Source organism: Lissotriton vulgaris, chromosome 1_2, assembly GCF_964263255.1.
Source record: "Lissotriton vulgaris chromosome 1_2, aLisVul1.2, whole genome shotgun sequence".
Lineage (NCBI taxonomy): Eukaryota > Metazoa > Chordata > Amphibia > Caudata > Salamandridae > Lissotriton > Lissotriton vulgaris.
In genome coordinates, this window is record NC_141686.1 from 299,864,887 (window position 1) to 299,878,883 (window position 13,997).

At 43.2% G+C, this 13,997-nt stretch overlaps 1 protein-coding gene across 1 annotated transcript in view; it reads right to left on the reverse strand.

Annotated features, from left to right (window-relative positions):
- The window catches only part of LOC147736550 (N-acyl-aromatic-L-amino acid amidohydrolase (carboxylate-forming)-like), a 141,045-nt gene that overhangs the window by 81,705 nt on the left and 45,343 nt on the right, over positions 1-13,997 (reverse strand). The window contains exon 2 of the mRNA XM_086953768.1: positions 7,652-7,847. Coding sequence (XP_086809894.1) covers positions 7,652-7,847 — 196 coding nt within the window. The remainder of the gene's footprint in view (positions 1-7,651; positions 7,848-13,997) is intronic.

Below are 13,997 nucleotides of genomic sequence, written 5' to 3' on the forward strand. Positions count from 1 at the left end.
ATCACTGCAGAAGTAGGATCATAAGATCACTGCAGAAGTAGGATCATAAGATCACTGCAGAAGTAGGATCATAAGATCACTGCAGAAGTAGGATCAAGTAGGGTCATAAGATCACTGCAGAAGTAGGATCATAAGATCACTGCAGAAGTAGGATCATGAGATCACTGCAGAAGTAGGATCATGAGATCACTGCAGAAGTAGGATCATAAGATCACTGCAGAAGTAGGATCATAAGATCACTGCAGAAGTAGGATCATAAGATCACTGCAGAAGTAGGATCATGAGATCACTGCAGAAGTAGGATCATAAGATCACTGCAGAAGTAGGATCATAAGATCACTGCAGAAGTAGGATCATAAGATCACTGAAGAAGTAGGATCATAAGATCACTGCAGAAGTAGGATCAAGTAGGATCATAAGATCACTGCAGAAGTAGGATCATTAGATCACTGCAGAAGTAGGATCATGAGATCACTGCAGAAGTAGGATCATAAGATCACTGCAGAAGTAGGATCATAAGATCACTGCAGAAGTAGGATCATAAGATCACTGCAAAAGTAGGATCATAAGATCACTGCAGAAGTAGGATCATGAGATCACTGCAGAAGTAGGATCATGAGATCACTGCAGAAGTAGGATCATAAGATCACTGCGGAAGTAGGATCATAAGATCACTGCAGAAGTAGGATCATGAGCTCACTGTGGAAGTAGGATCATAAGATCACTGCAGAAGTAGGATCATAAGATCACTGCAGAAGTAGGATCATAAGATCACTGCAGAAGTAGGATCATAAGATCACTGAAGAAGTAGGATCATAAGATCACTGCAGAAGTAGGATCAAGTAGGGTCATAAGATCACTGCAGAAGTAGGATCATAAGATCACTGCAGAAGTAGGATCATGAGATCACTGCAGAAGTAGGATCATAAGATCACTGCAGAAGTAGGATCATGAGATCACTGCAGAAGTAGGATCATGAGATCACTGCAGAAGTAGGATCATGAGATCACTGCAGAAGTAGGATCATGAGATCACTGAAGAAGTAGGATCATAGGATCACTGCAGAAGTAGGATCAAGTAGGAGCATAAGATCACTGCAGAAGTAGGATCATTACATCACTGCAGAAGTAGGATCATGAGATCACTGCAGAAGTAGGATCATAAGATCACTGCAGAAGTAGGATCATAAGATCACTGCAAAAGTAGGATCATAAGATCACTGCAGAAGTAGGATCATGAGATCACTGCAGAAGTAGGATCATGAGATCACTGCAGAAGTAGGATCATAAGATCACTGCGGAAGTAGGATCATAAGATCACTGCAGAAGTAGGATCATAAGATCACTGCAGAAGTAGGATCAAGTAGGGTCATAAGATCACTGCAGAAGTAGGATCATAAGATCACTGCAGAAGTAGGATCATAAGATCACTGCAGAAGTAGGATCATGAGATCACTGCAGAAGTAGGATCATAAGATCACTGCAGAAGTAGGACCATAAGATCACTGCAGAAGTAGGATCATGAGATCACTGCAGAAGTAGGATCATAACATCACTGCAGAAGTAGGATCATGAGATCACTGCAGAAGTAGGATCATAAGATCACTGCAGAAGTAGGATCATGAGATCACTGCAGAAGTAGGATCATAAGATCACTGAAGAAGTAGGATCATAAAATCACTGCAGAAGTAGGATCAAGTAGGATCATAAGATCACTGCAGAAGTAGGATCATTAGATCACTGCAGAAGTAGGATCATGAGATCACTGCAGAAGTAGGATCATAAGATCACTGCAGAAGTAGGATCATAAGATCACTGCAAAAGTAGGATCATAAGATCACTGCAGAAGTAGGATCATGAGATCACTGCAGAAGTAGGATCATGAGATCACTGCAGAAGTAGGATCATAAGATCACTGCGGAAGTAGGATCATAAGATCACTGCAGAAGTAGGATCATAAGATCACTGCAGAAGTAGGATCATAAGATCACTGCAGAAGTAGGATCATAAGATCACTGAAGAAGTAGGATCATAAGATCACTGCAGAAGTAGGATCAAGTAGGGTCATAAGATCACTGCAGAAGTAGGATCATAAGATCACTGCAGAAGTAGGATCATAAGATCACTGCAGAAGTAGGATCATGAGATCACTGCAGAAGTAGGATCATGAGATCACTGCAGAAGTAGGATCATGAGATCACTGCAGAAGTAGGATCATGAGATCACTGAAGAAGTAGGATCATAAGATCACTGCAGAAGTAGGATCAAGTAGGATCATAAGATCACTGCAGAAGTAGGATCATTAGATCACTGCAGAAGTAGGATCATGAGATCACTGCAGAAGTAGGATCATAAGATCACTGCAGAAGTAGGATCATAAGATCACTGCAAAAGTAGGATCATAAGATCACTGCAGAAGTAGGATCATGAGATCACTGCAGAAGTAGGATCATAAGATCACTGCGGAAGTAGGATCATAAGATCACTGCAGAAGTAGGATCATAAGATCACTGTGGAAGTAGGATCATAAGATCACTGCAGAAGTAGGAACATAAGATCACTGTGGAAGTAGGATCATAAGATCACTGAAGAAGTAGGATCATTAGATCACTGTGGAAGTAGGATCATAAGATCACTGCAGAAGTAGGATCATAAGATCACTGTGGAAGTAGGATCATAAGATCACTGCAGAAGTAGGATCATAAGATCACTGTGGAAGTAGGATCATAAGATCACTGTGGAAGTAGGATCATAAGATCACTGTGGATCACTGTGGAAGTAGGATCATAAGATCACTGCAGAAGTAAGATCATAAGATCACTGTGGAAGTAGGATCATAAGATCACTGCAGAAGTAGGAACATAAGATCACTGCAGAAGTAGGATCATAAGATCACTGTGGAAGTAGGATCATAAGATCACTGTGGAAGTAGGAACATAAGATCACTGCAGAAGTAGGATCATAAGATCACTGCAGAAGTAGGATCATGAGATCACTGCAGAAGTAGGATCATAAGATCACTGCAGAAGTAGGATCAAGTAGGATCATAAGATCACTGCAGAAGTAGGATCATTAGATCACTGCAGAAGTAGGATCATGAGATCACTGCAGACGTAGGATCATAAGATCACTGCAGAAGTAGGATCATAAATTCACTGCAGAAGTAGGATCATAAGATCACTGCAAAAGTAGGATCATAAGATCACTGCAGAAGTAGGATCATGAGATCACTGCAGAAGTAGGATCATGAGATCACTGCAGAAGTAGGATCATAAGATCACTGTGGAAGTAGGATCATAAGATCACTGCAGAAGTAGGAACATAAGATCACTGTGGAAGTAGGATCATAAGATCACTGAAGAAGTAGGATCATTAGATCACTGTGGAAGTAGGATTATTAGATCACTGTGGAAGTAGGATCATAAGATCACTGCAGAAGTAGGATCATAAGATCACTGTGGAAGTAGGATCATAAGATCACTGCAGAAGTAGGATCATAAGATCACTGTGGAAGTAGGATCATAAGATCACTGTGGAAGTAGGATCATAAGATCACTGTGGATCACTGTGGAAGTAGGCTCATAAGATCACTGCAGAAGTAGGAACATAAGATCACTACAGAAGTAAGATCATAAGATCACTGTGGAAGTAGGATCATAAGATCACTGCAGAAGTAGGAACATAAGATCACTGCAGAAGTAGGATCATAAGATCACTGTGGAAGTAGGATCATAAGATCACTGTGGAAGTAGGAACATAAGATCACTGCAGAAGTAGGATCATAAGATCACTGTAGAAGTAGGAACATAAGATCACTGCAGAAGTAGGATCATAAGATCACTGCAGAAGTAGGATCATAAGATCACTGTGGAAGTAGGATCATAAGATCAATGCAGAAGTAGGATCATAAGATCACTGCAGAAGTAGGATCATAAGATCACTGTAGAAGTAGGAACGTAAGATCACTGCAGAAGTAGGATCATAAGATCACTGTGGAAGTAGGATCATAAGATCACTGCAGAAGTAGGAACATAAGATCACTGCAGAAGTAGGATCATAAGATCACTGCGGAAGTAGGATCATAAGATCAGTGCAGAAGTAGGATCATAAGATCACTGTGGAAGTAGGATCATAAGATCACTGCAGAAGTAGGATCATAAGATCACTGTGGAAGTAGGATCATAAGATCACTGCAGAAGTAGGAACATAAGATCACTGCAGAAGTAGGATCATGAGATCACTGAGGAAGTAGGATCATAAGATCACTGCAGAAATAGGATCATTAGATCACTGCAGAAGTAGGATCATAAGAATACTACAGAAGTAGGATCATGAGATCACTGCAGAAGTAGGATCATAAGATCACTGCAGAAGTAGGATCATAAGATCACTGAGGAAGTGGGATCGTTAGATCACTGAGGAAGTAGGATCATTAGACCTCTGTGGAAGTAGGATCATAAGATCACTGAAGAAGTAGGATCATAAGATCACTGCAGAAGTAGGATCATAAGAATACTACAGAAGGAGGATCATAAGATCACTGCAGAAGTAGGATCATAAGATCACTGAGGAAGTGGGATCATTAGATCACTGAGGAAGTAGGATCATATGATCACTGCAGAAGTAGGATCATAAGATCACTGAAGAAGTAGGATCATAAGATCACTGCAGAAGTAGGATCATAAGAATACTACAGAAGTAGGATCATGAGATCACTGCAGAAGTAGGATCATAAGATCACTGCAGAAGTAGGAACATAAGATCACTGCAGAAGTAGGATCATGAGATCACTGAGGAAGTAGGATCATAAGATCACTGCAGAAATAGGATCATTAGATCACTGCAGAAGTAGGATCATAAGAATACTACAGAAGTAGGATCATGAGATCACTGCAGAAGTAGGATCATAAGATCACTGCAGAAATAGGATCATTAGATCACTGCAGAAGTAGGATCATAAGAATACTACAGAAGTAGGATCATGAGATCACTGCAGAAGTAGGATCATAAGATCACTGCAGAAGTAGGATCATAAGATCACTGAGGAAGTGGGATCATTAGATCACTGAGGAAGTAGGATCATTAGACCTCTGTGGAAGTAGGATCATAAGATCACTGAAGAAGTAGGATCATAAGATCACTGCAGAAGTAGGATCATAAGAATACTACAGAAGGAGGATCATTAGATCACTGCAGAAGTAGGAACATAAGATCACTGCAGAAGTAGGATCATGAGATCACTGAGGAAGTAGGATCATAAGATCACTGCAGAAATAGGATCATTAGATCACTGCAGAAGTATGATCATAAGATCACTGCAGAAGTAGGATCATAAGAATACTACAGAAGTAGGATCATGAGATCACTGCAGAAGTAGGATCATAAGAATACTACAGAAGTAGGATCATAAGATCACTGCAGAAGTAGGAACATAAGATCACTGCAGAAGTAGGATCATGAGATCACTGAGGAAGTAGGATCATAAGATCACTGCAGAAATAGGATCATTAGATCACTGCAGAAGTATGATCATAAGATCACTGCAGAAGTAGGATCATAAGATCACTGCAGAAGTAGGATCATAAGATCACTGAGGAAGTGGGATCATTAGATCACTGAGGAAGTAGGATCATTAGACCTCTGTGGAAGTAGGATCATAAGATCACTGAAGAAGTAGGATCATAAGATCACTGCAGAAGTAGGATCATAAGATCACTGAGGAAGTGGGATCATTAGATCACTGAGGAAGTAGGATCATATGATCACTGAGGAAGTAGGATCATTAGATCACTGAGGAAGTAGGATCATAAGATCACTGAGGAAGTAGGATCATAAGATCACTGAGGAAGTAGGATCATTAGACCTCTGTGGAAGTAGGATCATTAGATCACTGAGGAAGTAGGATCATAAGATCACTGAGGAAGTAGGATCATAAGATCACTGCAGAAGTAGGATCATAAGATCACTGAGGAAGTGGGATCATTAGATCACTGAGGAAGTAGGATCATATGATCACTGCAGAAGTAGGATCATAAGATCACTGCAGAAGTAGGATCATAAGAATACTACAGAAGGAGGATCATTAGATCACTGAGGAAGTAGGATCATTAGATCACTGCGGAAGAAAGATCATAAGCATTTGAGACAAAGGAGGTGGGCTTTATGCTAGACCCTACGGAGGTCTTCAGTCATTTTTTTTTTTTTTTTTGAAGACGTTTATTATTGTAAAAGAAAAAGTGCAGTACATATAGCAGAGCCTACAACCCTGCGGGCCGGCTGCAAGAAATCCGTGAATTGTGGGTGCATAGGGTTACAGGGGAAGGCATTATGCATCGTCTCACTCGTTGTCTGGCGTGCTTCTTCACTGGGGGATTGTGTATACTCTTCACATTACGCACACGATCTGTTCTATAATTGACGTCTCATTTTACATTTTTCTATAATTCAACCAGTAAGTTTTCAACATAAAACAGGGATGATCATGTCAGTATGTCCCAGTGTGTCTGTGTTGCCAGTGCCGTGCCCCGTATCATCTGTGCGCACGGCACCAACGTCCCATCAACATGCTAGGCATGCACTGGTGGCGCATCGATGAAATGTGGGGTCTATAGCTCGCGTATGTGAGTAGCTGTGAAGCTGGTGTGGAACAGGTTTGGTGAGCGGTGGCATCCCCCCGTTTGTCGGTTCAGTGTACGGTGTGCGTGGCAGACACACGTGTCGCCCCTGTTGCATTTTCGGTGGGTGTCACCCGCTCCCGTGTTCCCTGCTGAGTGTCCAGTCAGTGGCACTGGACCGTCGCTGTGTGACGGTGGGTGTACACGCATCTGGTAAGAACAGGAGTGCGAAACCTTTAACTTGGGGTTACGTGAGGGGGTCGGACATGAGGGGGGGGGAAGTGTACTCGTGGGGGCTGGGTCAGGGCAAAGTGGCTAAGATCTGTGTTCGGGCTATTGTGTGGTGGAGGGTCCTCGTGTGTGCGGCCGATTGTTGGTCGCGGCTTGTGTGTCGGGGGGAGTCAGTGCAGCCCACATTGAGGGGGGGGGGGCCAACGTGGCTCGTAGTCCTGCCTGTGGTGTCTCCGCTCGTGGGGAGGTCTTCAGTCATATGTGTCAGTGCAACCTTGTCCAAGCTTGGGGAGGTGCCCTGATATCCACATAGGATGACGGCCTCTCTTCCGGTCCTTACAGACATTTTTTTTCATTTCTCCACTTCCATGTGATAAACAAATACATTCCACTCTTTCAGTCTTGCTTTGCTTCCATGAGACTAATTAGACGGACACACCTGAAGTCAATGATTTGTAGGTGAAACATTCAGGACTCTGGGAAGGGATAACATTGAGCTGAAGTGACGGGGTCACCCTGAATTCACAGGACTTCCTGAATAAGAGACTGTGGCAAAAGCAGGTTTCATGGATGATACAGCAGCACTGACTGCTAGTGAATTGCAACTTAAGGACATATTTAAAATGATTTAAGTTAGACGAATTGTACATGCTGCATTAGCATTACTTAAAAAGAGATACAAAGTCTTTTCCATTTCTAAGTACAATAAATACCAGGTATTGATTTCCCAATTTCCTGGTACTCAACTTGAAACTGGTAAAGGATCAGATACCTTAAACATAAAGATGTCAGCGTGGTCACACTCACCTTCACGTAGTGCGCCAGGTGCATGCCCAGGTAGTTCTCAGGATTATCCACAATGATGGTGACCCCTAAGTTAGAGGGGTTGGAGTGCATGTCCAGCAGCAGGTCGTAGGCATTGGGTGAACCCTTCGGACCGAAGACTAAGTTAAGCTCCTTGGCTCTTTTTTCTTCATAGGGGGTGTCCTCTGTGTCTGGGGCGCTGGAACGGGGGCAAGCAGGTGATGAGTGGGAACAGAGAAACAAAAGACATTCATTAAATTAACATAGATATGGAAGTGAATTTGAAGATCGTTTTAACACATGGCTGCAGAGTATCTTTGGTACTTCAACCTACAGGGCAATATATCAAGGTTTCCTTTTCCATTTTTACTGCAGGTGATCATGGACCACAGACTTATTGATGTGACACCAAGTTACCACAATGTCAGAAGACACCCTCCAGTTTTACAAAACCAGATAGAACCTCCCCCTCACCATTAAAATGTGGGATTGTTTTCATCAATTTCACCCACCATTATTAAGCCAAGATCTGATTGGTTAGCTCTAATGGGGACCAACACTGTTGGTAGCTTGGCTTGCCCCTAATAAACAAGATGGACAAAATATCAGCTGATGTCCTTTAGGGGTCGCAAGGATGCAGATATGCTTTAGTAGCTTGCAGAAATAGTAATACACCACACATGTTCAAAGCCAAACCCTCTTTTGTACCCAAAACCTGGAACTCACTCTCTGAATGTTCTGAAGACTTGGAAAAAACAAAGTTTTTCATGAGTGACCCGGCCACAACTACAACCTGGGAACATCACCATTCAGCACCACCCTGACCTACATAATCTACACCTTCATCACGTCTGCCACTCTCCCGAATGATTGGAAAGTTGCAGAAATCAACGCCCTTCTTAAGAAGCCCACAGCCGATCTGAATCAACTGAGAAACTTCGGACCCATCTCCCTGCTCCCCTTTCCCCCAAAGTGATTGAGAAGGCCATTAACAAGCAACTCACAAAGCACCTCGAACTTCACCATCTTCAAGATAACACACAAAATCAGGATTCAGAAAGAACCACTGCAAACAGCACTGAAATGACATTATTCACAGCCAGCGACAACATTTGAGACATCCTAGACAGAGGAGAAACAGCAGCCCCCATCCTGCTCGACCTATCCCCAGTCTTCAACATTGTCTCCCACAACACCCTCATCAAAAGACTCCACAACATTGGCATGTAAGGAACCGCTCTCAAATAGATCTGTTCCTTCCTCACGGGAGAAACCTAAAGGGTAATGCTGACACCCTTCACATCAGAAACAAAGAAATTGATATTTCGGTGTCCCCCAGGGATCGCCCCTCAGCCCCACCCTTTTCAACATGTACATGACACCACTTACCAACATCATTAGATCACAAGACACCACTCTTATCTCCTACACTGATGCCACCCAACTCCTCCTCTCCCTGACAGACAAGTCAAAAATCACCAGAACCAACTTTACCATCTGAATGACCATGGTAGCAGACTGGATGCAAACCGACTGCCAGAAGCTCGACTCCGGCATAACAGAAGTACTGATCTTTGGCAACAAGACCTCCCCATGGAATTCCACCTGAAGGCCGTCAGAGATAGGACCAAGACCCACAGACCCAGCAAGAAATCTAGGGATTATCCTAGATGACGAACTCAACAAGATGGCTCAAGTCAACCCAGTGTGAACCTCCTACTTCCACATCCCACGTGTGCTGCGAAAGCTTCAAATTTTTGCCTTGGAACACCAGACGGGCTGTCACACAAGCATTCATTACTAGCAGGCTGGACTACAACAACAGTCTCTATGGTGGAATCTACAAACAACTCCTACACAGGCTCCAGACCCTCATGAACCCAACCCCAAAACTCATATTCAGCCTCCCACGCCGCACCCATATTACACCGCATCTCAGGAAGCGTGACTGGCTTCCCATTCACAAGCGCAGCTAATTCAAACTTCTCACACACACATCCAAAGCCGTAAAAAACAGGGGACTAGAATACCTGAACAAACAATTACACTTTAGGCAACCCACCAGACACCTATGCTTGCCTCACTCTTACTCGCACACATGCCCCGTATCCACAAAAGCAAAACTGGATGTTGCTCATTCTCCTACATCGCACCCAAGACATGGAGCGACCTCCCTCAAGACATCAGACTTTCCTCCTTAGTTATTGAGTTCCTCAAGAGGCTGAAGACCTGGGTCTTTATATAAGCACCTTGAGGCCAAATACCTACACACCTTGCCCAAGCACCTGAATACCCTCCTGGGTGATTAGTGCGCTACACAAACCAAGATAACATAACATAACCCTGGTGTACCAAACACGCATTATTAATGCATTAATGCTACAGAAAACGGAGTATCGACACACCATGCTATCCTTTTTTATTGTGTGCAAATAAATGATTAACAAGCAAATCATAATTAATTCAATGACACATAGTGATTGCCTCTGTTTTTAGAAGCATTCAATTACACACAATAATTGCATTTATGATTTTAGAAACAAGATTGAGGTACAAACCAAATAATTATGAACGATTCACATTTCATTGGTGCAAGAAACATCCTTGCAGTCTGGGCAAAGGTTTGTCCACCCCAATGTCCAGATCTGAATCTCAGTATTAATTATCACTCAATTCCAGCAAGGAAGTCTATATTCTTATGACTTTGTCTAAAGCTGTAACTAAATTATTCAAAGTCCTTGTAAATCTCATTAAGGTGATCCACTGTGCTGCAAAACTTATTAAAGTGGTATTCTGGTATCTTGTAGAAATGCTATTGCAACAAAAGTGTTTCTCTTACTTTAGTAGATTTAGAGGTCAGTTACAAGGACAACCCATAACCTCATCAGTTGAAGGGATGAATTCTGACTATCCGAGGAAGTGCCAATGGTAAATGTGAATTAGAGATTTATACTGGTCAAAGTAAGTAGTAATTTATACTTCTGAGCAACCAAGTGCCGAAACGTGTCGACTTATGTTCCTTATTGGAAGAAAACATGCACCTGCTCTTTTAAATCATGAGAATAAGTGTAAGGGATTGATTAAATTATTTTAAATTCTGTTGAATCCATCCCTAACTAATGTTAATATTTTTACCAAAACGTATTTCTACTGCATTACTTTAGATAGTAGTTGTTGAAGATTGGTGGTTTGAATGACATCAAGTCATACCAGGGAGAAGACTCTATTAGCCTCTCATCACATGATGATTCTATGAGGTAGGAGCCAGCATTATGGTCAGAAAATACTTTCTCCACTATCAGCCCTCTAATTGAATTAATTGCCGGTGCAGCCAGTTTCCCCCTTGAGCCACTAATGATCCTAGTGAATGTTGGGGATCTAAACACCCTAATATCCATGTGTATTGATTTGAAGCCCCTCGACTCTGCTATGTATCAATTACTAAAAGGTTTTGGGCCTACCTTGATTAGTGAATAACATTTGCTTGTCAGCACGTGCCGTCCAACTTTTGACTCCCCCCAAGGCTGGAATGTGTAGGACTCCACAGCATATTTATACTATGTTTTATGTCTATTTCTGGTACTAATTTAATTTGTTGTCCAAGATAAGGATCATAGTTTGAATAAATGAACTGAACTCTTTTAATACACATTAAGAAATCTGTCATGTAACTTAGTTTATGTAAGGTAGTTTATTTAAGAGGTTAGGTGAGCTGAACATTCCCTGTAACACTAATTGCCCGAGGGATTTTGGAAAGAGGGTGCCACGCTTGGCATCTTCAATATCGGTGTGAGGAAATCTCTTGTCCACGCCCAAACAATGATTCATTTCCTAGTTACTGGCCTCGTGCAACCACAGTATTGCTTAGTCTGTCTGACTGGAGTGCACAGGAGAGGCCTTTGTTGTTTTAGGTCAGGAGGAAGAGAGAGAGAGAGAAACTCTCAGGTAAGACTAATGTAGGCAAATTGTACTTGCACAAAAAGGGCTCTCAAATGCTAAATGTGAACATGCGAGGCATATTTAAGCGCAGCAGTTTTCACTGCACTGCCTTTTGTGTGCATCGGTGTACCTCACTGAAGGAGTACCTGTGAGGGGGCCCTCCCCTCTTGCTGCCTTGGGGCAGGGGCATCCCATGTCCTTGTCCTCCCAGCCCATCACCAACATTATAAGGCTGAGCAAGATTACAAAACTACAAGTACCAGAAAGCAAAGCAGAATCAGGGATGCCATATCTCCACCTCTTTACGAGCCCCTGCAGTGGCCCCGCAGGGGCCCTCATTCCAAGTTGGAGGCTGAAGATACTGTCTTGTGTTTCTACAAATCGTCTCCCAACACAGCTGCTAAACCGGTAAATGGCATTTACAATGGGGACAGAACCACACGTTCCAGTGCCACGCAAGCGTTACCACGCTAGCCTTTACCACGCTTGCCTTTACCACGCATATGCCTTTACCACGCAACCTTTACCACACTTACCTTTACCAGGCATATGCCTTTACCACGCTAGCCTTTACCACGTGTGTGCGTGACAAAGGCAGTTAGTGCACTAGATTCAGAGCTCCAGACCACAGACAAATCCAGATCCTAGTCATACCAGGGCCTAGGCCTCAGCGCACACATCACATTAGTGCTATGTCAGGACCAAAAATCCAAAGCCAGGATAGCAAATACACGCAGTAAGGGCAGGGAAACACACCTGTATACTATGCAGGGGGACATTTGCATCCCACCACTGACCCAGTATTTGAGGATCTGTCTTATGAGCTGTAGTTGAACATATAACACTGTACCTTCCTTACTACAGGTGTCCCTGGGTATACAAGACTTCACCGGGCATAAATTGGCAGACATTTTATTTTTTTTGCATTTTTTGTTGCGCAAACTTGGCCCAAGGGCATTAGAGCGCTTTACATAAACACTACACTACATTACACATGCTCATGTTTTTTTCTGTTTCGGCACAGGGGGATCAAGAGATTTGCCCTGAATCAGAGGACATTGAGCCGACGTGGAGACTTGACCCTTGCTCCAGAATTCCAAGTCAGCAGCTCTGGCCATTAGGCCACATCTTCTTCCTGTATTACTATTTAGCGTGAGTCTAAACTAGGCTGAATCTAGCATGTGAAGCCTGTATCGCGACACTAGGGACAGACTATCATCATTGTATGGCAATAATATGTTATGAAACACGCCTGTGCCTGACATACAAGCATGTATCTGACATATGAGCTGTGCATGGGCACCTGATGACTGTCCCTTGACATTAGAGGGTCATGCATTGCATGCTCCAAGAGAGTCCTGCAGCCTACACATATCTGTCAACGGGTGGATGAATGGGTCACTGTGACCCCCCCCCCCCTTGAAGTAAGGATGAAGTCTTGCTGAAGCCACCCTGTCTGAACAGACTGTAGCACAAGTTACTGAAGGATGCATCCTGGAAATAGGTATGTGACGGGGTCCCTGGTGCGAACAGCACTTCATCGCCAGAGTCACTCTCCACTTCCTTTTCTTACCAGGATAGCGATAACTTCCCTTCAGGGCGGAGGAAACCGGATGCCAGGCACCGAGAACCACAGGAAGTCAGGCGCTCAAGCTAGCACCTTAAAGGCCAGAGCAGTGGTGAAAAGGAGGAATCAAAGAGGTCACAGTGGAAATCTGGTTCTTCGGGCGAGGGTAACAAAAGGTGTGAGGTGGTGTCTCTGGAGACTATAACAGGAAGCAAGCATTGGTAAAGCTAATAGGGCTCGACTTTGGGACCTATTGGCTTTGTACATGGTTTAAACCACTATGCACAGCAACCATGATGCTGTGAAGCATGGATAATAATCAGGAAAAAAAATCTAAAAGACATTTTGTATGCAGCAAAATGGCCCGAGCCTTCATTTTAATGTCGAGCCAAGGCAGCGTGCATGCGCTGTCTGCAAGACCTCTGAATTTACTACAATGACTGTAGTTCCACCTGCTGCGTACGAGAGGTTTACTCCAGCATCACTGTTCTTCGCTGCCTCCTTACTCGTCGTGCAGCCAATACCTCCTTCCGTTCATGGTTGAGGAGTGCTGGCCAAGTACAGTTTTCTTATGCTGGAATTCTCTATCTGTTGTTTGGGCGAACTCTTTTTTCCTCTGCTGCCCTTCTCCTCAGACGTGAGTGTTCAGGTTCTTTTCTTGAATCCCGTGTGTTCGGCAGTCTTGAAGCAGATTCCCGTTTGTCAAAATCTTTTTTCCCTGATTGTGCACTAAACTGCTGTTTGTGCGCCACCCAACCTTTTCTTTTAGACAGCACACGCAATTCTCAATTATTTTTACCTACCCGTATTTTATTATATCCTCCCTCCCATTCCCTCTTTACC